The sequence below is a fragment of the Pristis pectinata genome, chromosome 18 (genome assembly GCF_009764475.1).
Source record: "Pristis pectinata isolate sPriPec2 chromosome 18, sPriPec2.1.pri, whole genome shotgun sequence".
NCBI classification, from domain to species: Eukaryota; Metazoa; Chordata; class Chondrichthyes; order Rhinopristiformes; family Pristidae; genus Pristis; species Pristis pectinata.
Genome location: NC_067422.1, coordinates 39336617 through 39364483, shown reverse-complemented (window position 1 = coordinate 39364483; position 27867 = coordinate 39336617). Strand labels below are relative to the sequence as shown.

Genomic DNA, 27867 nt, shown 5'->3' with positions numbered 1-27867 from the left:
ACTCCGAGATGTGGTGCTCAACACCTCCCTTTGCAACTGGATCTTTGACTTCCTGACCAACAGACCGCAATCAGTGAGGATAGGCAGCAACACCTCCAGCACGATTATTCTCAACACTGGCGCCCCGCAAGGCTGCGTCCTCAGCCCCCTACTCTACTCCCTATACACTCACGACTGCGTGGCCGGGTTCTGCTCTAACTCCATCTACAAGTTTGCAGATGATACCACTGTAGTGGGCCGTATCTCAAATAACAATGAGTCAGAGTACAGGAAGGAGATAGGGAGCTTAGTGACATGGTGTCATGACAACAACCTTTCCCTCAATGTCAACAAAAGAGGTGGTCATTGACTTCAGGAAGAGGGGCAGTGCACATGCTCCTGTCTACATCAATGGTGCTGAGGTCGAGAGGGTTGAGAGCTTCAAGTTCCTTGGAGTGAACATCACCAATAACCTGTCCTGGTCCAACCACGTAGACGCCACGGCCAAGAAAGCTCACCAGCACCTCTACTTCCTCAGGATGCTAAAAAAATTCGGCACGTCTCCTTTCACAGCACCAACTTTTCAATGCACCAAAGAAAGCATCCGATCTGGATACATCACAGCTTGGTATGGCAACTGCTCCGCCTGGGACCGCAAAAAACTGGAGAGAGTTGGCACAGCTCAGCACATCACGGAAACCAGCCTCCCCTCCATGGACTCTGTCTATACTTCTTGCTGCCTCAGTAAAGCAGCCAGCATAACCAAAGACACCACCCACCCCAGACATTCTCTCTTCCGCGCACCCCCCTCCCCCCACCCCATCAGGCAGAAGATACAAAAACCTGAAAGCACGTACCACCAGGCTCAAGGACAGCTTCTTGTCGATGTTTCAGATTAAAACCCTGCATCAGGCCTGAGAGTGGAGAGGCCAGTATAGAGGAGTGTTGAGACACAGGTCCGAGGTGGTTGGTGGTATAGGAAGGCTGTGAGATGACAGGCAGGTTGCACCAAGTAGGGGAGGGGAGCGGGGGTGGAGGTGGGGGTCAGTGGCAGGTGAATGATAGATGAAGGCAGACAAAGAGAGAAAGAAAAATGACAGATGGAGTAAGGTGGGGAGAAGGCAGGTGAAGATTGGAGGCAGCTGCTGGAGGGAGATAAACAGGAATACAAAGGTCTACCAGTTCTGGACTCTGATAAAGTAAAAGAGGTGAGAATGGGAGAGGTGTATGACAGATGGAGCCAGAACCAGATGATGGGGCAGGTGAGGGGGGAGTGCTGTGGGTGAACTCTGTGTGTAGTGGGTGGATGGAACCAGGAAGGAGGTGGGAGACAAAGATAGGTGATAGAAGGCTGGGGTTGAGGGAAAAGGGACAAAAAATGGGACTGGAAGAGAATTGGAAGGAGAGAGGGGTACCGCGGAGAAGGAACCTACGGAAACTGGGAAAACTCAGTGCTCATGCCATTGGGTTGTGGACGACCCAGGTGGAATGTGTTGTTCCTCCAGTAAGTGATGGGCCTCACCCGTCAGCGGAGAAGGCCGAGGATGGACAGGTCAGTGTGGGGATGCGAAGGGGAGTTGAAATGGCATGCAACTGGAGGCTCGGGATGCCCATTGCACAGGTGCTCTGCAAAATGGTCACCCAGTCTGCATAGGTAGGTATCTTAGAGGTGATGGGCCAAATGGACTTTTTCTATGCTATACATCTCTATGACACCATCCTCTCCAAGTACTGCCATGTTGTTTTCCATAATCAATGTTGCCATTTCACTCATCATTTACCTTCCACCCAACCCCCAACCACCCCGTATCATGCTTGAAGCTTCTATACCCTGGAGTTGCCAGTTGTGCCCTCCACTGTTAACTTGCTGAACTTCAGGAGGTTGAGAAAGCACTCACAGAATGCCTACATCCCTGGAAACCTATATTGGGAAATGCAGGTTTTGACCAAAAGCCAAGACCATTGTTTCAGCTCAACCTTAAATTGAGGCAAGAACTTCATGCCCAGATCCATGGATGGCCGATCACCCACAGTCCAACCGCAAAATACCGAGGCGACACTCTTCACTGTACCCTGACCTACCGGCCACACCTTGAGGACATCAGAGCAAATGTCAAGAGTGAGTCTCATACAGAATCTGCTGGGCCACCTGTAACAGCAAAGCCTGCATCACCCTTCCCCCTACCCACTTCTCCCCACTCCCCGCCCTCCCTTCCTCCTCCCCTCCCCGTCCCCTCCAATTCCCCTCCCCAACCCCCCACCCTCTCCCATCCCCTCCCCGTTCCCTCCGATTCCCCTCCCATTCCCCTTCCCCACCTCCCAAGCCCACATTCCCCTTCCCTCTCCCATCCCTTCCCCTTCCCCTCCCCGCCACCATCCTTTCCTCTCCCTTCCCCCTCCTCCAACCCCTCCCTTCCCCTCCTACGCCCCTACCCCATTCCCCCTCCCACTTGCTCTCCTCCCCACCCCTCCCCCTCCTCCTCCCTCCCTCCTCCTCCCCTACACCCTCCCCCTCGTCCTCCTCCCCCTACACCCTCCTCCTCCCCCCTCCGCCCTCCTCCACCCCTCCTCCTCCTCCTCCTCCCCCTCCCCTCCTCCACCCCCTCCTCCCCCCTCCTCCTCCCCTACACCCTCCCCCTCGTACTCCCCCTACCCCCTCCTCCTCCCTTCCTCCCCTCCTCCCTTCCTCCCCTCCCCCTCCTCCTCCCCTACATCCTCCCCCTCGTCCTCCTCCCCCCCTCCACTGCTCCTCCCTTCCTCCTCCTCCCCCTCCCCTCCTCCCTTCCTCCTCCTCACCCTCCACCCTCCTCCCCTCCCCTCCTCCCCCTCCCCTCCTCCCCCTCCTCCTCACTTCCTCCCCCCTCCCCCCTTCTTCCTCCTCCTCCCCCCTCACCCTCACCCTCCTCCCCCTCCCCCTCCCTCCTCCTCCCTCCCCCTCCTCCTCCCCTCCCCCTCCCTCCCCCCTCCTCCTCCCCTCCCCCTCCCTCCCCCCTCCTCCTCCCCCTCCCCTCCCCCCCTCCTCCTCCCCCTCCCTCCTCCTCCCCCTCCCCCCTCCTCCCCCTCCCCCCCTCCTCCTCCTCCCCCTCCTCCTCCTCCCCCTCCCCCCTCCTCCCCCTCCCCCCCTCCTCCTCCTCCCCCTCCCCTCCCCCTCCCCCTCCCTCCTCCTCCTCCCCCTCCCCCTCCCTCCTCCCCCTCCCCCTCCCCTCCCCCTCCCCCTCCCCTCCCCTCCCCCTCCCCTCCCCCTCCCCTCCCCCTCCCCCTCCCCTCCCCCTCCCCCCCCCCCTCCCCTCCTCCTCCCCCTCCTCCTCCCCCTCCCCCTCCCCTCCCCTCCTCCTCCCCCTCCCTCCCCCTCCCCCTCCCCTCCCCCTCCCTCCCCCTCCCCCTCCCCTCCCCTCCCCCTCCCCCTCCCCTCCCCCTCCCCTCCCCCTCCCCTCCCCCTCCCCCTCCCCCTCCCCTCCCCCTCCCCCTCCCCTCCCCCTCCCCCTCCCCTCCCTCCCCTCCCCCTCCCCCTCCCCTCCCTCCCCCCTCCCTCCTCCTCCCCATCCCCTCCCCCCCTCCTCCCCTCCCTCCCCCCTCCCCCCTCCCCCTCCCCCCTCCCCTCCCGATCTCGCGCACCGCCGCTGCCGTGATCTCGCGATGTTCGGGTCATGTCGCGGGTAACATGGCGGAAGCGGACGGGGAGACCCTGGAGTCCTGGCTCAGTGAGTGTCGGGCCGTGCGGCGGGGGAGAGGGGGTGGGGGGACCGACCTCACACCGGAGGGGTGGCGGGTCTCCGCATTACCGTCTGTCACCGCTCCTGCAGCGTGAGTGATACCGGTGTCATGGGTGGCACAGTCATAGTACCGGGCGGTGCGGGGTGACGGCAACACAGGGCGGTGGGTGTCACTGCCGGGCACCGTGCGGGGTCACAGCAACAACACAGGGTGCTGGGTGTCACTGACAGTAATAACGGTCATAGGTGGTGATGAGCTGCCTTCCCCAGTAATGCAGCAGCGACAATGTGTTGCCCATACCTGGTATGGGTAAAGTGAAGGGCATCCTCCACCATTGCAATGGTAGCCTTAAGTTACAGTATGGAGAAATGAAGGGCTGCCCGCACTAATAACGTGAACTGGTGCATAATACAGGAAGGACAATGGGATATCAATGCTAATGATGTGAGGGCTGTGTGGGGATGGTGTTATCAGCACCAATAATAATGGGGACAAGTGATATCAACTCTGTGCTTGTAAGGGTGAGGGGTTATCTGCACCAATAGTATCAGGGAGGCCAGGGTAGGTTGCACAGTGGGTATTTATAATTGTGGAAGTAAGTGCCAGCTTTTCGTGGTAGGCCGTAGAAGGCCATTCAGCTCATCTCGCCTATGGCAGTCATTGGTACTTTGCTGTCCTTCAGTTATAGCACGTCAGTAGCTATACAGCTTTTTGTTAACCTTACTATACAGATTTCTGTCTTGATACTACTTTTTAGGTGAATTTTATTTTCCTGATCCCCTCTTTAATCCTGTTACCTAATATCTTAATTTTAGGGCCCCTGGTTGTTGCCTCCCTAATCTCCCGTCGAGGTCCCTCAGCCTAAAGTATATAACTCCGGTCTGACCAATTTCGCCACATAACTAAACTTCTCCATCCATAATAACTCCTCATAGCACTCCTCTACGTCCTCAGTACTGCCAGGGCATCTTTACTGCAGCGCATTGATCTGACAGGTAGAGAGGCTTTGAGGAAGGAGAAGCAGAGTACAGGCTACAAAAGTAGTAAGGCAATAAGCATCAGGGATAAGGGAGATGAACTGAGAGCTTGGATAAGTACATGGGACTACGATATTGTGGCTATTACAGAGACATGGCTGACAGGGCAGGAATGGATATTGAATATTCCTGGTTTTCAGTGTTTTAAAAGGGATGGGGGGGGGGAGAAGAGGAGGAAGGGTGGCAATACTGGTCAGGGACACTGTTACAGCTGCAGAAAGGGTAGATAATGTAGAAGGATCCTCTCTAGGGTCCATATGGGTGGAAGTTAGGAATAAGAAAGGGGCAGTTACTCTCCTGGGAGTATTCTATAGGCCCCCCGGTAGCATTAGAGATACTGAGGAGCTGATTGGGAGGCAGTTTTTGGAAAGATGCGAAAATAACAGGGTTATTATAATGGGAGACTTCAACTTTCCAAATATTGATTGGCACCTACTTAGTGCCAAAGGTTTAGACGGGGCAGAGTTTGTTAAGTGTGTCCAGGATAGATTCCTGATGCAGTATGTTGACAGGCCGACTAGAGGGAACGCCATATTAGATCTAGTATTAGGTAATGAACCGGGATAGGTGACAGATCTATCGGTGGGTGAGCATTTGGTGGACAGTGACCATTGCTCCATAACCTTTAGAATTGTTGTGGACAGGATAGGATGACATTTTTGAAGGGAAATGTACTATGGAGATGTGGTTGATGTTCAGGGATCTTTTGCAGGATGTTAGGGATAGATTTGTCCTGGTGAGGCAGAGAAGGAATGGCAGGGTGAAGGAACCGTGGGTGACGAGAGAGGTGGAACAACTAGTTAGGAAGAAGAAGGCAGCGTACATAAGGTGTAAGCAGCAAGGATCAGACAGGGCTTGTGAGGAATATAGAGTAGCAAGGAGGGAACTTAAGAAAGGGCTGAGGAGAGCGAGAAGGGGACATGAAAAGGCCTTGGCGAGTAGGGTTAAGGAGAATCCCAAGACTTTTTTCTCGTATGTGAAGAGCAGAAGGATGGCGAGAGTAAAGGTAGGTCCGATTAAAGACAAAGGTGGGAGGATGTGCCTGGAAGCTGCTGAAGTGGGTGAGGTTCTCAATGAATACTTCTCTTCAGTATTCACCAAGGAGAGGGGTCTTGGTGATGCTGAGGACAGTGTTGGTGAGGGTAATGTTCTAGAGTATGTAGATATCAAGAGAGAGGATGTGTTGGAGTTGTTAGAAAATATTAGGACAGATAAGTCCCCGGGGCCTGACGGAATATTCCCCAGGCTGCTTTGTGAGGCGAGGGAGGAGATTGCTGAACTGTTGGCTAGGATCTTTGAGTCCTCATTGTCCACAAGGATGGTACCGGAGGATTGGAGGGTGGCAAATGTTGTCCTCTTATTCAAGAAAGGTAGTAGGGATAGTCCATGGAATTACAGGCTGGTGGACCTTACATCTGTGGTGGGTAAGCTGTTAGAAAGGATAGAACCTATGATCATTTAGAGAATCATGGACTGATTAGGGACAGCCAGCATGGCTTTGTGAAGGGAAGATCTTGCCTCACAAGCCTGATAGGGTTCTTTGAGGAGGTGACCAGGAAGATTGATGAGGGTAGTGCAGTAGATGTGGTCTACATGGATTTTAGTAAGGTGTTTGACAAGGTTCCACATGGTAGTCTTCTTCAGAAGGTCAGAGGCCAAGGGATCCAGGGAGGCTTGGCCGTGTGGATTCAGAATTGGCTTGCCTGTAAGAAAGCAGAGGGTTGTGGTGGAAGGAGTGCATTCGGATTGGAGGGCTGTGACTAGTGGTGTCCCACAGGGATTGGTTCTGGGACCTCTACTTTTTGTGATATTTATTAATGACTTAGATGAGGGGGTGGAAGGCTGGGTTAGCAAGTTTGCAGATGACACAAAGATCGGTGGTGTTGTGGATAGTGTGGAGGGCTGTCGAAGCTTGCAGAGGGATATTGGTAGGATGCAGAGCTGGGCTGACAAGTGGCAGATGGAGTTCAATCCAGAGATTGAAGTGTGAGGTGGTACACTTTGGAAGGACAAACTCCAAGGCGGAGTACAAGATAAATGGCAGGATTCTGGGCAGTGTAGAGGAGCAGAGGGATCTGGGGGTTCATATCCACAAATCACTGAAAGTTGCCTCGCAGATGGATTGGGTAGTTAAGAAAGCTTATGGGATGTTAGCTTTCATAGGTCGGGGGATCAAGTTTAAGAGCCGCAACGTGATGATGCAGCTTTACAAAACTCTGGTTAGACCACACTTAGAGTACTGTGTCCAGTTCTGGTCGCCTCAGTATAGGAAGGATGTGGAGGCGTTGGAAAGGGTGCAGAGGAGATTTACCAGGATGCTGCCTGGATTAGAGAGTATGGATTATGAGGAGAGACTAAAGGAGCTAGGGCTGTTCTCATTGGAGAGAAGGAGGATGAGGGGAGACATGATAGGGGTATACAAGATATTGAGAGGATTAGATAGAGTGGACAGCCAGCGCCTCTTTCCCAGGGCGCCAATACTCAAAACAAGAGGACGTGGCTTTGAGGTAATGGGTGGGAAGTTCAAGGGAGATGTCAGAGGGAGGGTTTTCACCTGGAGAGTGGTTGGTGCATGGAATGCGCTGCCTGGGGTGGTGGTGGAGGCTGATACGTTGGTCAAGTTCAAGAGATTGTTAGATAAGCATATGGAGGAATTTAAGATAGAGGGATATGTGGGAGGAAGGGGTTAGATGGTCTTAGGTGTGGTTTGAAGGGCGGCACAACATGGTGGGCCGAAGGGCCTGTATTGTGCTGTATTGTTCTATGGTTCTTTGGAAGTTTATCAAATCTGCCTGCAGCCTGATGAGTGTTTAATACAGTTTGAGAAAAATTTCCTTGCCCTTATATTCTTCAGAATGGACTGCAACACAACTTAATAACTCTGGCCAATGGTTTGTGTTTCTATGAGGTTTGTGTAGAAGCAACTTATCTGTGTTAACAGCACTTAGTGTTCCAAGCTGTTTCTGTAATAAAGGTAATGGATGAGATGAAAATCAAAGGTGATGTACTGGGAAAGTGGCTACATCACCTGGATGGAGCCTGTGGTGCCGAAGAAAGTGGAGATACAGAAGGGAAACTGCGAGAGGTCTGGAAAAGTTGAATGAAACACTCTTGTTGGAAAGGTTAAACTACCTGTCAGTCAGTTTAATAGAATACTAGAAACAGGCCCTTCAGTCCTTCTAGTCCATGCCAACTGGATCTTCTGCCTAGTCCCATCAACCTGCACGCAGACCATATCTCTCCAAACCCCTCCTATCCACGTACTTCTCTTAAATGTTACAATTGGACCTGTATCTACCGCTGGCAGCTTGTTCCACACTCGCAACACCTTCTGAGTGAAGTCATTCCCCTTCAGATTCCCCTTGTATATTTCACCTTTCACCCTAAACCTACGTCCTCTAGTTCTACTCTCACCCAACCTTGGGGGAAAAAGCCTATCTATACCACTCATAATTTTGTACACATGTGTAAGATCTTCCCTCATTCTCCTTTGCTCAAGGGAATAAAGTCATAACCTATTCAACCTTTCCCTATAACTCAGGTCCTCAAGTCCCAGCAACATCTGTGTAAATTTTCTCTGCACTCTTTCAAGCTTATTGATCTTTCCTGTAGGTAGGTGACCAGAACTGCACACAGTACTCCAAATTCAGCCTCACCAATGTCTTGTACAACTTCAACATAACATTCCATCTCCTGTACTCAGTGCCCTGATTTATGAAGGCCAAAGTGTCAAAAGCTCTCTTTATGACCCTATCTACCTGTGACGCCACTTTCAGGGAACTATGGGTCTGTATTCCCAGGTCCCTTTGTTCTACTGCACGCCTCAGAGCCCTACCATTCGCTGTGTAAATCTTACCATAGAAGAACCATAGAACAATACAGGCCCTTCGGCCCACCATGTTGTGCCGCCCTTCAAACCACACCTAAAACTATCTAACCCCTTCCTCCCACATATCCCTCTATCTTAAATTCCTCCATATGCTTATCTAACAATCTCTTGAACTTGACCAACGTATCAGCCTCCACCACCACCACCCCAGGCAGCGCATTCCATGCACCAACCACTCTCTGGGTGAAAAACCTTAAAGCCATTACCTTAAAGCCATGCCCTCTTGTTTTGAGCATTGGTGCCCTGGGAAAGAGGCGCTGGCTGTCCACTCTATCTAATCCTCTCAATATCTTGTATACCTCTATCATGTCTGCCCTTATCCTCCGCTCCAATGAGTAAAGCCCTAGCTCCTTTAGTCTCTCCTCATGATCCATACTCTCTAATCCAGGCGGCATCCTGGTAAATCTCCTCTGCACCCTTTCCAACGCCTCCACGTCCTTCCTATACTGAGGCGACCAGAACTGGATACAGTGCTCTAAGTGTGGCCTAATCCTGGTTTGTCCTCCTAAAGTGCAACGCCTCACAGTTGTCTGCATTAAATTCCATCTGCCATTTTTCAGCCCATTTTCCTAGGGCTGAAATCTCAGCGGTGAGGAAAAATTATTAGTTCTTTGAAGAAGGAGAGCCAGCACTGACTTGTTGAAGGTGCATCATGTTTGAGCTTCAGTGACTCCTTTGGTGAGGTAACAGAAACGATTAATGAAGACGTTGAAGTAGATATCATCTTCATGGATTTTCAAAAATATTTCACAAAGTCACACATTAAAGGTTGGCAAGCAAAAATGAGGCCGTAGACAAAAGAATCAATGAGGGGTTGGGTCAGTGATTCAACTTAATGGTATAAGGCTTGAGAGCCGTGGTAAATGGCTTTTTTTTAGACTGGAGGTTGGCAGATAAGTTTCCTTGGGGATCAGTGCTAGGATCATTGCTTTTATTTTGAGGTGAGGGATTTAGCTTTAAGCTTCAGCTGGAGAAGCTGGAGTTCTTTGTTGAGACAAGATCTGATCAAGATGTACAAGATCATGACTGTTTAGAAAGGGTAAATAGAGGGAAGCTATTCCCATAAACTGAGGGTCCATGCACAAGGTGACGTGAAATGATGGGCAAAAGATACAAGGGATGTGAGAAAGGAAAAAAAATACACAAGTTATTTCTTATGTTATAATTTGGAAGTACTAAACACTTGGAAAGTAATTTTCAGGGTTACAGGTTGGTGTTGGGGATCAGTTGGGGCCTTGGGGTTTGACTGGATTGGTCTATCAGGAACTAGCATGGACTCAGTCGAAATGATTCTACAATTCATGATGGGAAATGCATCCATTCATTTTCAATCAGAAGTCTGGGGAGTAAACATTGTACCAGGCCACACAGCGGTACTGTTAATACTGAAGCCGAAAGTCCCAGTGGATCAACCCATCTTCTCTTTTGCAGAGTAGATCTGTAGTGCATGTTATTTGTTGACCCCCCCCACCCCCCCTCCCTCAGCCACATTATTTGATGCTTGTACTTAATGACATTGGGAATAAATAGCAGCAATTTATCTGATTAATGGAAGCAAAAACACATTTGTCTCCATTAATGATTGAAGGGTATCTATAGTAGTCATTAAATTACTAAACCAGTGGCCAGCCTTGAACTATTGATCCACAGATATGAGTTTGAGTCTCACCACAACAGTCTGCGATCTTAATAGGTATTACAAGGGCATTTAAGGATGGACAATAAATAGCCACATACCAAAAACAAGTCTAAAAAAAATACTACCGGGGAGGAGAGGGTTCATTTACAGCAACGTGGGAAGTGCGAGATGTTTTAATAGTTATAAACAGAAGGCAAGGGAGCATCTACACTGGTAACGTAGAGAAAGTGTGGGAATGCCTTCAGTGATAATACAGAGGGCTGTCAGTTTTTACAGTAATACGTGGGAGGCAAGGGAGTATTTACAGTACCACAGGGTGATGGGCTATTTACTGGGGAGGTGCAGGGGTATTAATACACTGATAGTACAAAGGGAAGCAAGTGGGTATCTGTAGTAATACATGGGCGGTGAATGGGTATCTGCAATGGTATGCAGGAGCCAGGGATATCTGCTGTTAGTATGGTTCTGCAAGTACTGCTGTGTTCAGCTGACTCATATCTCCAATTTAACACCACTCCTTAGATGTTTGCGAGGAAGATTTCACAGGTTCGACTTTTTGTTTTAAACTCAGTTATGAGATGAGGGTATTGCTGGCGTGGTGCTGTTGATTGGGGAATTCCGAGATTTGTGTTTACTCATCAGGAATGAATGGGGGTAGTGTGTGACTTGGAGGTGGTGGTGTTCCCTTAACTTGTCCAGGGGTGAATTTGCTGTGTGAAATGTGGTGCTTTAGTTGATGTTGGGTAGTCTGCTCAGTTTTATTCTGAAAATGTTTTGACATCGAGGATTTTGGTATCACAGAGTGACTTCATGGATCATTTATTGGGTGGTTACGAGTCAACCATATTACACGGGCTCTGGAGTCACATAGAGGCAAGGGCAGATGGAGGCAGAGTATTCCTTTCCCCGTGGGACGTTAGTGAAGCTTGCTTTTATGACAATCCAGTTACTTCCATTACTGAAAACAAATATTTTAAAATTAACTATATTTAAATTCACCAGCTATATTGTCAGCAGTTTATAGAGTGTAATTACTCAGGGTACTCTCCAAGCATCTCTCAAACCCACAACCTCTACCCCCAAGAAGGACAAAGGCAGCAGGTCTGTGAAACACCACCACCTGCAGGTTCCCCTCCACATCATGCACCATTCATGACTTGGAAGCTCCTTCATCCTCGCTGGGTCTAAATCTTGGAACAACTCCTCCATCAGCACCGAGGGAGTACCTTCACCAAAAGGACTGCAGCAGTCTAGGAAACTGTTCAACACCACCTCTTGAGCATGAGCAGTAAACACCAGCCGTGCCCTCGTCCTGAAGAAAACATTCCTTCATGCAGCCAAATCCACCGAGGACTTCCCCCTGTTTCAGTCTGCGGTTCAAATTTTCAACACCCACAGGATTTGTTTTCTGATTCCCAAAGTCATTGCCCTTTCTGGGTATTAGACATGGCAGCTGTGCAAAGTGCTTCAGTGCAGGTTTAACAATGTGTGACTGTTTCTGGTCGGTTGCCCAGTTCTGGAGTAAGCTGCAGTACTGCTGAGTCTAGCTAACCCAGAGTATTGTAATTGAATGTGCCTTTTCCTCACCCATAGATAAAGCCACGAATCCTGCAAATCGACAGGAGGATTGGGAGTACATCATCGGCTTCTGTGACCAGGTCAATAAGGAGCTAGAAGGGTGTGTAAAGAAATGTTTATGTTGCATTTATTTACAGTATATTTGTTGAAAGATTTTATTCTTTATTCAGGCCAAAATTTCCCTTTCTCCTGATTTTTAGGACTGATTAAAAACTAACAGAAGAACAAAGAAAAGTAATTATTATCTGGCTCGCATTGAATTAGAGAAAAAGAAACAGGAGTAGGTCACATCACCGCCCCCACCACCGTCTGCTCTCTGCCATTCAGTAAGATTGTGGCTGATTCTCTGCCTCAGGTTCATGTTTTTGTATGGCTCCCGTGTTCCTTAATTTCATGGTACCCCTTAAGGGTAGAGAACCCTAAACATTCACAACTCTCTGACTAAGGACATTATACCTCACTCTTTCTCAAATAGACATTTTAAAATTAATAATTGATCTCAGATCAACTGCAATTTGTAGAAGAGGGTCTGGAACCGGTGCCAAGACTTTGCCCTCTAGTTCTCGAGGGGGTGGCCTTTCAGCAGCTGCCTTGTAAATCCCTCTCATGTTTCAGTGAGACTGCCTCTCGTTCTTCCAAACTCCAGTCGGTATGAGCCCATCCTACTCAACACAAGGTAGTCTCCCCTGATCCAGGAACCAATCAGTCTATGCCTCGCCACCTCTAGAGCAAGTTTATCCTTCCTTGTGTACAGATACCAAAATTGCCCAGCGTATGCCAGGTATGGTTTCACCAAAGCCCTGTGTGGTTGCTGTTTTACTGCAACCCCACTTGTGGTGTAGAACAACGTACTGTTTCTTGGAAATCAAACGAACAGCAGATGCTGGAAACCGGAAGTAAAAACAGAAAACACTGGAAAAACTCAACAGGTCAGGCAGAATCTGTGGAGAGAGAAACAGTTAATGTTTCGGGTCTTCAACCCTTCATTGGAATGAATTTCTCACCAAATAAAAGATCTTTATTTTCAATTATTTTGTCAAGCTAGCTAATTTTGCATTTCCCTACATAATACTTCATCTGCCACTTTCCTGGCCTCTCCCTTAATCAACTTCCCGTGCAGACTCTGTGGTTACACCCCATAGCTCACTCTCCTGCCTTCCACCTCGGTCATTAATATAGATTGTAACTAGTTGAAGCCCAGTTCTGCACAGTGTGATATTTCGCTGGAGGGATATGGGCCAAATGAGACTAGCTTAGATGGGAATCTTGGTCAGCATGGATCAGTTGGGCTGAAGGGCCTGTTTCCGTGCTGTCTGACTGTTTCAGCCTGCAAGCTGAAATCGATCTCTTTATCCTGCTTTGTTTTCTGCTCCTGAACCAATCCGTTCTATTAGTTTGGCCCAGACTTTGCCCGGTGGGCATCCCACTCACATTTGCCACTGTTGTCTCACCTGGAAAGGTAACCCTGCTGCTGAGACCACCGTGGGGCTGAGCGGTGAGGTGCCAGGCCCCTTCCATGTCTGTGCAAGGGTCCTGAATATCCCAGCACTTGCACTGAGAAACGGTGGCAATTCCAAGAGCAAATTCCAGACAATTATAATGAGTTGATGAAGTTCCTCTTTCTGTGACTGAAGCTAAATGGTTTAGAATAAACATGTCAGTACTTCCCTTAACTTCATGCCCTGGGTTTTAGGGTGTGTGGCAAATGACCTTGCTACCATTTGACCATGTCTGGAACCAGGACGACTACGAATAAGCAATGCTCCTCCATAATTTTGACCAGGGATCATTGCATTGATTTAAATACACTGTCACATCCTCCTGTGATATGGGAGGGTATCACCTCATCTGTGCCTGGGTGGGGCAGGAGGAGGTAGAAGTTGTCCTGTTTGCTCTGTGTGTGGGATCAAAATCAGCGTTGTCAGTTGTATGAGGGATTCCCCTTGACTGCCCTGGGATGGGGGAATTTGCCTTGTCTGCGCCTTCTGCCTGAGCCAGATTTACACTTGGTCAGCTTCCCCTTGTCGCATGATCGATTCCTGCCCAGGTACCAGTGGTGAAAAGGCATTCTTTTTCCCCCCTAACTACCGCTCTTTAACTTCTCTCCTCAGACCACAGATCGCTGTCCGTCTGCTGGCTCATAAAATCCAGTCTCCGCAGGAGTGGGAGGCAGTGCAAGCCCTTACCGTGAGTACAGAGTGACGTAGCTTGCTTTGTCACTGATCCATTGAGTTTTCATGTTGGGATTGAGGGGTGGAGGACTGTGCCACCACTTAGGCAGAAGGTGGTCTCCAGTTATTCTGGGCTCCTCACTGCAGGATCAGGGGCTTGCTCTGAGACGTCCATGTGATAGCTGATCTATTGCCACTGCCCACGTTAAATACACAGACAGCTTCCGTTTCACAATATGAAGTGCAGGACCTGGAATATCAGGACAGTCATGGACAACCCCATAGCAATAGACCTGAACACCACTCTGCTTCGATACTCAGGAGCTCGAGCACTGTGATCACTAAACGATGAGCGCCAGATGGCCAGCAGAAAGAATAAGCCTTCTCCTGTAGAGACAAACCAGGGAAAGAATGCCATTGTCCTCACCTTCCAGAATGAGCTGGTCCTGTGTCTCACGACCCTGCCTTATGACCCTTTGGAACCAACACGCTACAGTTATGGGTACACACACCCAACCCTGGAACCTTCAGATAAGGCCAGACAGGACTATTATTCCTGTCCACATCCCAATGGGAGACAACTGATTCCCAAGGGTGATTTCAACACCAGGGAGGGAAGTGATGAAATCTGGCAGGATGGTGTGATTGCCAAGGAAGGTGTAGGGAAGACTAACTCCAAAGGGTCGTCCTCCTGATAAAGTGCTTGGAGCACCAGTATTCTGTTTCGATAGAGGGGCAAGCACAGTACTTTAAGTCAGCATCACAGGTCCAGGCACTGGCACCACAGTGTTTGGTTATATCATCATCTGAGTGAGGGACCACGAAGATACCTGCATGACCTGTGCTGTGACAGGTACGATAACCGCTCAAGCGGCCACCACCTAACCTGCTCTGATATCTCTAACAACCTGGCCCCAAAACATCAGCCTTAGCTTGGTGCTGCTGCCTCACAACTCCAAGGCCCCCGGTTCGATCCTGACCTTGGGTGCTGTCTGTGTGGACTTCAGACGTTCTCCTTGTGATTGCATGGGTTTCTGTTGGGTGCAGGGGTTCCTCCCACATCCCAAACGTGCTGGTAGATTATTTGGCTATGGCAAGTTACTCATTGGTGTTGCTATGTGCAAAAGCATTGAAGGAGGAATTGATAAGCATAAGAGAGAGAATAAGTTGCAGGGGTACTGGAAGCAAGGGGAGAGGAATAGGACTGATGTGATTACTAATCCAGGAGCTGGCATGGACCTGATGGGCTGAATGGCTACTCCTGTGTCATAACCAGTAACACAAATGTTGCCAGCAGAAGATCAATGTCGAAGCTTTCAAGGACCCCACGAAGGTAGCTGTTCTTGGACAGTGCCTGTTAAAGAACCTAGTGACAGGAGCCACAGGTTGTCCACAGTGCAGGAGCTGCTCTGACCTCCTCTGTAATTGACACCAATGAAGTGGCTCTTGTCTTCTCCAAGAGCAATGAGGACTCATTTGCTGAGGGTGACGAGATCTAGGGAGATAATTAATCACAAACGTAATGGGGTCCTGGATCAGAAGCTGCGTCAAGGGAAAGGAAACCACTCCACAGGCATCTGTAGGTAGAGGTTCAGCCAAAGCTCCGTGACCCAAAGAACAGATGGTAGACAGAGTGCATGTAGGAGGCTCAGCAACTCACTGAAGCCAAGACGTGCAGTTTCTTCAGTGCTGGCCCATCTATAGCCCACACACCCCATGTCCCACCACACTCGGGAATGAGGGTGAATTTATGAAGGACAGAGAAACAGTCAATGCTACTGGAAGCAACACTTTGAACCTGCTCAACTGTGACCCCGTCCTCGGTGTGAGTGCCCTCAACTCCATCGCACAGCAGCTTTTCAGTCCAGCCTTTCTGCCATTATAGGGCAGGCACGGGTAGTGTAACGGTTAGTGTAACTCTATTACATCGCCAACGACCCGGGTTCAATTCTAGCCGCTGTCTGTAAGGAGTTTGTATGTTCTCCCCGTGTTTGCATGGGTTTCCTCTGGGTGCTCTGGTTTCCTCCCACATCCCCAAGACGTACGGGTTAGGAAGCTGTGGGCAATCTCTGTTGGCAGCAGAAGCGTGACGACACTTGCGGGCTACCACCAGAACACTGTACACAAAAGAGATGCATTTCACTGTGTGTTTCGATGTACATGTGACTAATAAAAATATCTTATTTTCATAAATCTTTTCTGGACCCTCTCTAATGCCCTCACATCCTTTGTATAACGTGGTGACCAGAATCGAATACAGTACTCCAGTTGACGCCAGACCAGTATTTTATAAAGGTTCGGTCTTCCCTGCTTTTGTACTCTATGCCTCAACTAATGAGTGAACCAACATATTGTCCCAGGCCAACATCCTCAGCACTGAGGCCATGTTGTCCACAGGCCCAACATCAGACTCAAACAGGCCATCTAGTCAGAACTCTCTTGTGGAAAGAGGTTACCAGTCGGTCAGAGGAGATAATTCAGGAGTGTGTTCAGGGATCCCTGACCCATGGCTGCTTGAAGTGGATCAGGAGCATTCGGGATGGTACTGAGAACTATCAGTCCATGAGCAGGGTGCACACAGGAGCCCAGTGTAAGTGTGAAGGGAATGCACCCACCCCACCAGTCACCACTTGTCCCATCTGTAGAGTCTGCAGTTCCTACATCGGGTTCTCTGGTTACCTCAGAATCCACGAAACTGGAGCAGAAACAAGTCGTCATCAATCCTGAGGGACTGCCTGCGGACGAGAAGAACGTTTTCCATTTCCATTTCTGAAAACATTGGCTATGTTTACCAATCTGTTATTGAAAGCTGAGCAGTAATTGAGGGTCCAGATGATGTGAAATTTGTGTCTTGTGCTACAGGAAAATAAGGACCTGTTGGCCCCTCAAGCCTGCTTCGCCGTGATATAAGATCACACTGATCCAATCTTACCCTCTGCCCCACCTTCCAAGGAGTGTCTCTTGACCCCCTTGTAGTTCAAATCTCTGTCAACCTCACCTTGAATACATTCAATGACTCTGTTTCCATTGCTATGAGGTAGAGATTTCCAAAGATTCCTGGGTCTGTGGGACAAGGAATTCCTCCTCATCGCCATCTGAACCGGGCAATCCCATATTCTGAAATTTTGCCCTCTGGTTTTCTCTGCTCCCCCCTCCAAATGAGGAGCATCGTCTCAGTATCTGCCCTGTCAATCCCCCTCAGAATCCTGAATGATTTAGTAGTGCTTAGTACGATGCTAACTTTAACGTTTTGGTTGAATCTAGGTCTTAGAAGCTTCCATGAAGAACTGTGGGCGGAGATTTCACAATGAAGTTGGGAAATTTCGATTCCTAAATGAATTAATCAAAGTGGTATCTCCGAAGGTGGGTTTCCTGTGCCTGTTTCCAGTAGTGAGGTTTGAGCTGTCAGAGGGACGAAAAGTAGTTTTACCAAGTCAAGGGCCCACATTTCTTGTTTTTACCTGTGTCCTTGAACTGCTGCGGTCCAAGTAGTCCCACAGCACTGTTAGCCAGGGAAATCCAACAATGAAAATGAACAATTGGCGATATATTTCCAGTTGAAGGTGGTATGTGACAAGGAGAGAACATGGAGGTGGTGAGGCTTCCCATGAGTCTACCTCCCTTGCCCTACCAGCTGGTAAAGATCATGGATTTGGGAGGTGCTGTCAACGAGGCTGTAGCAAACTGTGGCAACACATCTTCAGCTGCACAGACTGCAACCAAAGTGCGCTAGTGTTAGAGGGAATGAATGATTCATGTGGGTGAGGAGATGCAAATCAAAACTGTTGCTTTGTTGTGAATGGTGTCAAGTTTACTTGTGTTTTTGAAACTGCATTCATCAAGGCAAATTCCATCACCATTGAGACATATCCTGGGGAGGTTTCGGGAAAGGCAAACCATTTGTGCAGAATACTCAGCCTCTAATTTGCTTTGTAGCTGCTGCATTTATATGGCTGGTCCAGTTATGTTTCTGATGGGGTCTTTTATTAATAGTAATACTATTGAAATGCAATGGGTGGTGATTAGGCTCATGTTGGAGACCATCATTGCCTAGGCCTAGTTACCAGCTCATGCCTGCATGTTCTTCAGGTCTTACTACATGGAAGCATGGTCTGCTAATTAAGGAACAGTGAATGCAACTGATCACTGTAATGGCCAGCGAACATCCCTAATTCTGACTCAGCAATGGAGCGGAAGGTTGTTGATGAAGCAAGCTGGCAGCTGAGTCTGGAACACTGCCCTGAGAAACTATTGCATTCGTTTCCTGACTTGAGATTGGCCTCCTCCAAGCACAAACCACAACTCCTGGTGCTCAGCGTGACTCCTAATGGAACATTTTCACCAGTTCCCATTCAGTTTCATTTCTGGCCTTTGATGCCGTTGTTGGTCAAGTGCCAGCACTGAGCAGGGAGATGGCAACAATGCATCTGCCAGTTACAGCCAAACGGCTGTTGTACACTAAATAAACACTGGCACCAAATGTGAGCACTGTGCAGACTTCTGTTGATTCAATAATATGGAGCAGGAAGATTATTCTCAATATTAAATCCAGTCCCATCAATCTCACATTTCCCAGTGACCTAGTTCCTATTAATAACCATGAACCCCCACCCCCCCCCCCCAACCACCACCACCACCACCAGCCACCTACACTAGGGGTACACTAGCCAATCAACAGTTCCCTCTGATATCCCAAACGGCACGTCTTTGGGATGTGGGAGGAAACTGGAGCACCCGGAGGAAAGCCATGCAATCACAAGTAGAATGTGCCAACTCCACATGGACAGCACCAGAGATCACGACTGCAGCTGGGTTGCGGTGCTGTGAAGCAGCTGCACTACCTGCTGTGCCGCTGTGATTAGCAAGAAACCACAGCAAGCCTCGTTGTCCTGATCTCCACTGTGGGAGTGGTTGGTGGGAATGGAATCTACCCTTTGGAATCCTGCTCCTTGTTTATCGGAAATTGAAGGACAATCTAACTGAGATGTTTGAAGGGATGGAATAGGGTTGAAACTTCCCTGTATTGATTGGGGTTCAGAACAAAAGGGAATAAGATTAACATTGGAGTAGGGCTGCATAAGAGAGGAACCAGGAAGCACCATTTCCCAAGAAATAAGTTAGAAACCTGACCCTCTGCCCAAGAGCCCTGGTAACTGTTGGAGCAGCCAGGCGGGTGGGTTGTTGGAGCTTTCAAGACCAGGATGGATATGATTTTTGTTGGAAACACATGGGAAGATTTGGAACAAAGGCAAGTGACTAGAGTTGTGGGACAAATCGGCTCTGATCGAACTGATTGGGCCAGGCCTATAAACTGAATAGCTGGTGAGTATTTAATGTTCACCCTGTATCATTTTAATTTTTTTCCTTCAGTATTTGGGAGACAGAGTATCTGAAAAGGTGAAAACCAAAGTCATTGAATTGCTCTTCAGCTGGATGGTCGCTCTCCCAGAGGAAACCAAAATCAAAGAAGCTTATCAAATGTTAAAGAAACAAGGTAAGCAGCATTTTCCAATGAATTCTGTGACATTGTTCATGTTTCATGTGTGTACATTAAGCTGGTGGTCTACTGAGCAGCAGCCATCCCCCAACTACCTATGTGCTTTGGAGACGAGATCAGTCTACAGTTGGCACCTCAGAGCACTGGAGCAGTACAGCAAATTTCTGCACAAAATCCTCCAAGTCCATTGGCAAAGTAAATAACACAATGTCAGTGCCCTCTTCCAGGCCACCAGCCCTGGGGCCAAGGCTGAGTCAGATCTGATGGGCAGACCATCCTGTCCCTGTGCCCAACACCAGATTCTGGAAACATGCTCTCGACCCTGAGCTGTGTCACAGCCAGAGATTCTCAGGACAGTATAAACGCTTCAAGGATGTTCTCAAAGCCCCCTTGGGGAAAATGTAACACCCACACCGACTCATGCGAACCCCTGACCTGTGACCACTTAAAATGGAGAAAGAACATCTTGACTCTCTATGGGAGCACCTGAAGACCAAATGTGAACGGCGAAAGGAGTGCCCCATGTCCCATCAAACACCTCCTGCCCCACCCATGGTAAAGTCTGTGGATCCCACATTGGCCTCAACAACCACCTTGGACCCCATGGACCTGGAGTGAAAGCGAGTCCTCTTCTGCCCCAAGGGATTACCTGAGGAGAAGAACTAATGGGACTGCTGCAAAACTGGGGCAGTCGGCGAAGATTTTGGGTGAGGTTTATCTGCCCATCTGCATCGTCACAAACCCAGAAGCTTGCTTTCCTGTACCCTGTTTGCTTTCCAGCCTTGCATCTCTTTGGGATGTCAGCTGTTATTGGCATCAAATTCCTTGGCCAGAGGTGACTCTCTCCAAACTGCCCAAGTCATCAATTGCATAAAGGGCCCTTGGTGGTGAGCACTGTTGCATTATGGCAGGATCACCACCTAACCCAGTTCTCATGCATCAAGCTGTTGGCAGGATAACCATCCAGCACTGGAATCTTGACCGAAGATTTCCTCAGCAGGCTAAAGAAATTTGATATGTCCCCTTTGACTCCTGACCTCACAATCTACTTCATTATGGCCCTGCACCTTATTGTCTGCCTGCACTGCACTTTCTCTGTAACTGTAACACTTTATTCTGCACTCTGTTATTGTTTTCCCTCAATGCACTGTGATGAAATGATCAGTATGGATGGCATGCAAAACAAAGTTTTTCACTGAACTTCGGTACACATGACAAAATTAAACCAATTTACCAGTTTATCCTCACTACCTCAGGGTCCTGAAGGCCAGTCATGGGTCCGTCATAATCTGCCTCAACTAACCATTGTCTGTGTCAGGCCCACTAACAGTGCATCTGTAAAGAGGGATGTGTGTTTTGGGTGGACTTGAGCCAAAAGGCCAAGTAAGTCCCCTCCACAAGGACTGGTGTTGGCTAACTAGGCCACTTTTAATGCTGTGTGCTGTCCATATTGCTCATCTGTGATGTTGTGCTTCAACTCTTAACGAGTTTGATGAAATAGTTTTGTACAGTCAAATACTGAATACTTCTCTTGCAGGTATTTTGCAACATGATCCTCAGATCCCCATTGATAAAACGCTGATTCCTTCACCCACAACTCGTCCCAAAAACACGGTGTTTGAAGACAATGAAAAGTCTAAGGTACGTAACAGACCCTCTACAGACTACCTTCCAAATCATCTCACAGCTGTAGTGGCCTGGGTTCAATCCTGACCTCAGCTGCTGTCCGTATGGATTCTGCACGTTCTCCCAGTCACCTTGTGGGTTTCCCCCAGTTGCTCGGGTTTCCCCCACATCCCAATGACGTGTGGGTTGGAAGGTTAATTGGCCGCTGTAAATTGCCTCTACTGCAGGGGAGGGGTAGAATGTGGTGGGATTTGATGAGAATGTGGGGAGAATAATCTCACACTAATCCATTTTAGTAGAAATGGGTGCTTGATGGTCAGTACAGACTAGTTGGGCTGAAGGGCCTGTCTTCATTCTCTGACTATGACTCCATCACTGGAATGTATCAGAAAGAAGAAAGTGTCCTTACTTTGAGATGGACTATGACCTCACGATCTACCTTGTTGTGACCTTGCACCTTATTGCACTGCACTTTCTCTGTAGCTGTGACACTTTGTACTGTTATTGTTCTTACCTGTACTACCTCAATTGCACTCTGTACTAACTCAATGTAACTGCACTGTGTAATGAATTGACCTGTACGATCAGTTTGTAAGACAAGTTTTTCACTGTACCTCGGTACAAGTGACAATAATAAACCAATACCAAATCTGCAAGTCCTGCCCAGGCTGAAGAGGGGGACCAGCAGCCCAGACAGAGGAGGGGACTGGTGTCCCAGGCTGGGTGGGGGTGGAATCAGTGGCCCAGGCGGGGGCTAGGGGTGCTGGACCAGTGGCCCAGGAGTATGGTCCATGTTGTAAGCTCCTCTGTTATAATGCAAGTGTGGGGAGAGGTGAAAGTAGGACCCTGATGAGGTTTGGTTGCAGATCTTTCCAGTACACATCAGGCAGTCATGTAATTCACAAGGAACTTTCCAACCTATTGCTGTTTTTCAGCTGTTAGCCAGGCTACTGAAGAGCAGAAAACCCGAGGACCTACAAGAGGCCAATAAACTGATAAAGAACATGGTGAAGGAGGTAAGGAGGAGGTAGCTGGATGTAATATGAAGGATGGGATCTAACGCTTGGGAAGGAGACTGAAGCTGGTAGGACGGACAGAGAAGTAGTTCTGTTTCCAACAGGAGCTGGGCTGAGAAGGCTGAGGCTGAGCCAAGGAACTGATTGGATGAGGACCCGAGAAGATGGCTAGATCTGCGTCTCCCCCGCTCTATCTTTGGGGAGCATTTAGTTGGATCTTACCCGGGGAGTTTTATCTATCCATTCACAGGGTGCGGACATCGTCAGCGAGACCAGCATTTGTCATCCACTGCTTACTTATTGCCTTTGAACTGAGGAGTCTGTTAAGAATCAGCTGTGTCTGTGGTTCTGCGGTCTCGTACAGGGTTACTCAAACCAATGTCTCTGAATCAGTGTCCAGGTCTGTGGATCATCAGAGTCCAACTGTATCCATGGTGTTTGATTAGAACTACAAGTAGAAAAGTAAGAGCAAGCCATTCAGCCCTTCAAGCCTGCTCTACCATTTAATGTGATTGTGGTTGATCCTGTATTCTCCTCTCTCCCTATAGATGGTGATGCCTTTTATGTCTAGAAATGTACCTAACTCATTCTTAAACACATTCAGCATTTTGCCCTGCATTAGTTTCTGTGGGAGAGAATTCCACAGGTCCACCACCCTCTGAGTGAGGACATTTCCACTCACCTTAGTCTGAAATGTCTTTCCCTGGACCCTGAGACTGTGACCCCAGGTCCTAGACTCAGCCTCTTGAGTCCTGTCTGAGTTTTATCTTTCAATGTCCTCTTACTCTCAGCTAATGAACATAAAACTTTATTATATATACGCTAAAGGGTAACTGCTGCTGGTAATGGTGGGTGTGTGTGCTGTACACAGCGACGGGCACTGTGACAGAGAGAGAGGGATCATGTCCCAAATTCTGCACCTTTCACAGGATGAAGCCCGAATGCAGAAAATAACAAAACGCTTGAACACTCTGGAGGAGGTGAACAATAACGTGCGTCTTTTGAATGAGATGTTGGCCCATTACAACAAGGATGACTCGACGGAAGGGGACAAGGAGCTGATGATGGTAATCCTAACTCCCCTCCACACCTGGTTATTGCTCGCCCAGTCAGACCCTTCCGGACCAGCACCCACTCATCCACACACCGATTCACCCATCCGCACTGGTTCACTGTAGCTCAGTTGCCTGTTGCTTTGCCATCTTGGATCTGGACAGCTTCCTTTCTCAGGACTAAATGGGAACCCAGATTATTTCTCACTACCCCCTCAATATGTCACGGTGTTTTTACAGTTGTGAACCTGCAGGTATCTTTTATGTCAGCAGTGTATGTCCTCTCCAGTCTGCTGAGCCCCACACTCCCACACCTTGCACAACTAGGAGCGGCCCTCACCTCCACTCCTCAAATCCGAGGAGCGAGGCCTTCAGTGGCTCTGTCAGTTATCACCTGATCCATATCAAGTGTTAGAAGGCAAGATGACTGCTCTTTGCCCCTGGGTCACCCCTGAATGCAGAGGGTAACCACTGACTTGCCTTTGCTACAGTCATTTTCTCAAAATCCTTCTCTTGCCTTCGCACTCATGTCTCACAAGTCACTAAGACCATCCATTCAACGATCTCTGCTGTTTGCCTCTCTCCCACTACTCTACCTGGTCAAATCTTTCTGAAGGTGCAATCAGCCCAAACCCTTTTCTTTCTTTTTACAATATTTCTATTAATTCCACAAAAACAAAATACAGAGTACATGCATCAAAAAGAGAGTAAAAATACTACTGAATACATTGTGTTAAATCATACTTGAGATCACAATACTCTAAATTAATAGTCACGTGATAGTTAATGAAGAAAAAATTGGAATAATTTTATTATTAAAAAAAATCTCTGCCCACTACCAAAAACCAGAGCTGTTTGGCTTAAAAAAAAGACAAGGAAAAACCATGCCAATATCTGTACTTTAGTCACCAAGTCAAAGGTTTTGAAAATAATTCAAAAAAGGTCCCCACAGGGTTTGAAAGTCTAAGTTAGGTTCAAGAATTGAGCAACGGATCTTCTCGAGATTCAGGTGTGACATAACATCCCGTAACCATTGAACATGAGTGGGGGGAGTAACTTCCTTCCATTTAAGTAACACGGCCCTCCTGGCTATAAGAGAAATAAAAGCCAAGCCTGCTTCGAACATCTCATTGAGGGATTTCCCTTGTCGTCACATAGTTAGAGTCATAGAGTAATACAGCACGGACCCAGGCCCTTCGGCCCAACCAGCCCATGCCGACCACGGTGCCCACCCAGCTAGTACAATTTCCTGCATTCGGCCCATATCCCTCCAAGCCCCGCCCCTCCATGTACCTATCCAAGTGCTTTTTAAATGATACTGTTGTACCCGCCTCACCCACTTCCTCTGGCAGCTCGTTCATTACACTCACCATCTTCTGTGTAAAAACAAAAGTTGCCCCTCAGGTCCCTTTTAAATCTTTCCCCTCTCACCCTAAACCTCTGCCCCCTAGTTTTGGTCTCTAGTGTAGTTGCCTTTGGATTTCCCAAAGAATAATCCTTGGACCTCCGTTCCTCTTCTATACGTTGCCCCTCTGTGACATCACATAAATATGTCCGGTCAGACTCGACATGTCCACTGATGACACCAGCTCTTCCTGACCCCTCCACTGCCTCTGTCCCCTTGTCCACTCTTGGATGAGCAGAAATTTCCCCCACCACAAGCTCCATTCACCAGCCACCAAGGCCACCCCTCTCTCTGACCACTATGAGGCTGTCAGCTGTTCAGAGACTAGCCATCCAAGAGCTTCCAATTCCAATTCTTTAGCTATTTGCCGTAATGCATCATTGTGTAGATGGATGTCAAATTTTATCTGAAAATATTCCTGAAGAGTATCCTGAAGGTGGTTTATTCATGAGCTTTCCATGCCCATAACCTCCTCCAGTCCTCGAAGCTCCCTGCGATTTTGTTCTCATTGTGCCCTGCAATTAGGGACTGTGCCTCACCAACCAGGACTTATTCTGGAAATGGTTCTCTAAACCTCTGTGTGTCCCTTTATGGCTTAATGGCTCGTATTCAGACCACCCCTACAACTAAAGGTCTTGGCTCCCCCTCCTTATTTCTTTGCTCACTTTTGACTGAAAAGTGACTTGGAACACAGTTCAACTTTGAAGGCAATGCTCTAATAAATGCTGTGACGCAGAAGGATTTGGTAACGAGGCTGAGCTTAGACTGTGCAGCCAAGTAACTCGAGCTCTGCTGCTTTACAGGAGTTATACGACCAATGTGAGAAAATGAGGCGGGCGTTGTTCAAAATTGCAAGCGAGACAGAGGACAATGACAACAGCTTAGGTACGTCGGGAAGCTTCTGGCTTTGCCTATGCGGGGTTGGTAGATGGGGACAGCCACGGTGGCCATCTCATACCCACTCATTTCCTCCCCTCCGCTGCTGAAGGTGTGCACCCTTACTGGAGAACCATCCGCGTGGTGTTCTCTGGTCCCTCATCCACGTGCACGCCCTGCAGCTGGCACCAGCTTGGTAAGCAGCGTCAGGCTTTTAGACCATGGAGGGGATTTCACTGAGCCCAGTTTTATGACCGTATGAAGGTTGCACAAGTAACTGTTTTCACTGAGGTGCGACAAATAGGAACTAGTAACTCACACCGTCCCCCCCCCCCCCCAACCACAACACGTGCTCATGAAAACATAACTAGGAATATCAAGTTGTGGAACTTGCATCAAGGCTTTGATTGCAGTCAAATAACACAGGATGAAACCCACAACGCTCTGGCCCAATTACATACCGACTACTCCCCAAGTCGTCAGGATCTCTTTGGTGTCGTACTCACTGTGCACCTTGATTGTCCTTCATGTACACGCGGAGGTGGTAGCAACACCATCAGGTTATGTTGGGGGTGGGAGAAATGGGTGGACCAAATACCTTTTCCCAGTGCACAGTATCATACCAGATCAGTAATAAATGTGGTGAGAGTGTTCATCTGAACCTGATAAAGAAAGGACCAGTTGCTGATGAAGAGCCAACACTCAAAAGATTCCTTTATCTTCATTTACTGGCCGGCTTCAGCCCTTTGCTATGACCAAATGAGATTTTAGTTTATTTCTGGTGTCATTTTGGGATCTTTCGACCAATTTTCTATAAAATGGTTTTGGGGGAGAAAAAGAATTAGTTTTAATTGTTTTAAAGCATATGCACTGATGTGTTACAAAGAGAAAGGTATTGTAATGATCCCTTTTTTACATTAAAACCACATTACATCCATCTGATGAAGACTCTTTAGTTTTGCTTATCAGAAGGAGATGAACCAGCAGTAGCCAGTCCTTCCAGGAAATGTTTTTCAAAGACTAATTGGACTAATTGGGCCTGTAGACTTCTAACAATTTTTGACATTTTACTTCAGGTGAAATTTTACAAGCGAGTGATGACCTTTCACGTACCATAAACTCCTACAAGAAGATCGTTCAAGGACAGGCCGTAAATGGGGAGCTCAGTTTGCCTGAGCCTCCAAAGCCATCGGGTAATTTGTTTAATACTCAATGTTCACCGGAACTTGGGAATTCTCAGTACCCCCTGCTCCCTCACCCAGCTCCTGGCACACCTGTCATTTTCAGAGGGAGGGTGTAAACTTCATGTGAATGTAAAGTACCTTTATCATTAGTTTCCAGGCTTATGGGTCTAATTAATCTTAAACCAGCTCTTATGTAGGGAACGAGTAGAGAGAACGACGTTTTGTTACACTATGTCCTATCATTAAGCCACATTCTGAGCAACATGCTTTTGCTGTTCAAGTCCCCGTGGGTGACATTCCTGCCTCAAGGTCAGAGGATTCCAGTCCTGCTGCAGGGACTGTGGTGCTCTGGTGGGTTGGTCATACCCTGGGTCACCTGGGTTATCTGGGCTATCCTGGTCAGTGGGGAAGCAGATTTTGGTTTAGGGTTTGTCCCTCTCCTCTACATATCCCTATGGGCTGAGGAAAGGGGAAGGAAGAGGAATTAGTGAGTTGGCTTTTAAACAAACATTTAAAAATTGATGCAGCGAGCAGGTTGAAGCAGGCTGTGGGGATGATGCCCTGTTTTACATGCGCTCGCCGTGTCTCTTGCAGTCAGTGGTGGAACCAGTGATACAGGGACACTGATCGACTTGGCTGGGTTAGACGTGCCCTCTGCAAAGGCCGATCCCACTCCAGCCCCGATATTCCCCATCATTCCTCCTCCACCAAATGTCTCGGCTGATTCTGGGTCCCAACTGATCAGCCTGTTAAACGTGAACAAGCAACCTCCCAGTACAACTGGTGCCGTCGGACTGCTGGATGTGGAGCTGCTCTCACTGGGTAAGTGTGCTGTCTCCACGGGTGTCAGTACAAGTCAACCCTGCACCGTGCAGGACAGTGTTGTTAAATCCGGGTAACCAGGCTAGGGTTGGCTAAATATGGCGCAAGGGTTTTTTGATGTTGGTGCTGAGTCAGGATATTTGAATTGAAATGTTAGGAGTCGTGTCAGGGATTCACGAAGAGCCCCCGCCAGCAGCATGACACTTTCTTGTTGGTGGGGAATGCAGCAATTTCTTTGGCAGGTCTCGATTCTAAGCCTGGGTCCTGGGACAATACTGCATCCTGGCTTCGAACTCCTGTCCCTGTCCTGTACTGTGAGTGTCCCATTCACTGAGCAGCATCGATCTGGCAATCGTTCTGGGGCTTGGGGTAAAGGTATCTT

At 48.5% G+C, this 27867-nt stretch overlaps 1 protein-coding gene across 1 annotated transcript in view; it reads left to right on the top strand.

Annotated features, from left to right (window-relative positions):
* Positions 1–3616: 3616 nt before the first annotated feature.
* Positions 3617–27867, top strand: part of gga3b (golgi associated, gamma adaptin ear containing, ARF binding protein 3b) — a 32663-nt gene continuing 8412 nt past the window's right edge. The window contains exons 1-11 of the mRNA XM_052033281.1: positions 3617–3680; positions 11852–11936; positions 13948–14023; positions 17272–17370; positions 19378–19501; positions 21042–21145; positions 22066–22146; positions 23076–23213; positions 25407–25488; positions 26556–26672; positions 27258–27485. Coding sequence (XP_051889241.1) covers positions 3641–3680; positions 11852–11936; positions 13948–14023; positions 17272–17370; positions 19378–19501; positions 21042–21145; positions 22066–22146; positions 23076–23213; positions 25407–25488; positions 26556–26672; positions 27258–27485 — 1174 coding nt within the window. The 5' untranslated portion in view covers positions 3617–3640. The remainder of the gene's footprint in view (positions 3681–11851; positions 11937–13947; positions 14024–17271; positions 17371–19377; positions 19502–21041; positions 21146–22065; positions 22147–23075; positions 23214–25406; positions 25489–26555; positions 26673–27257; positions 27486–27867) is intronic.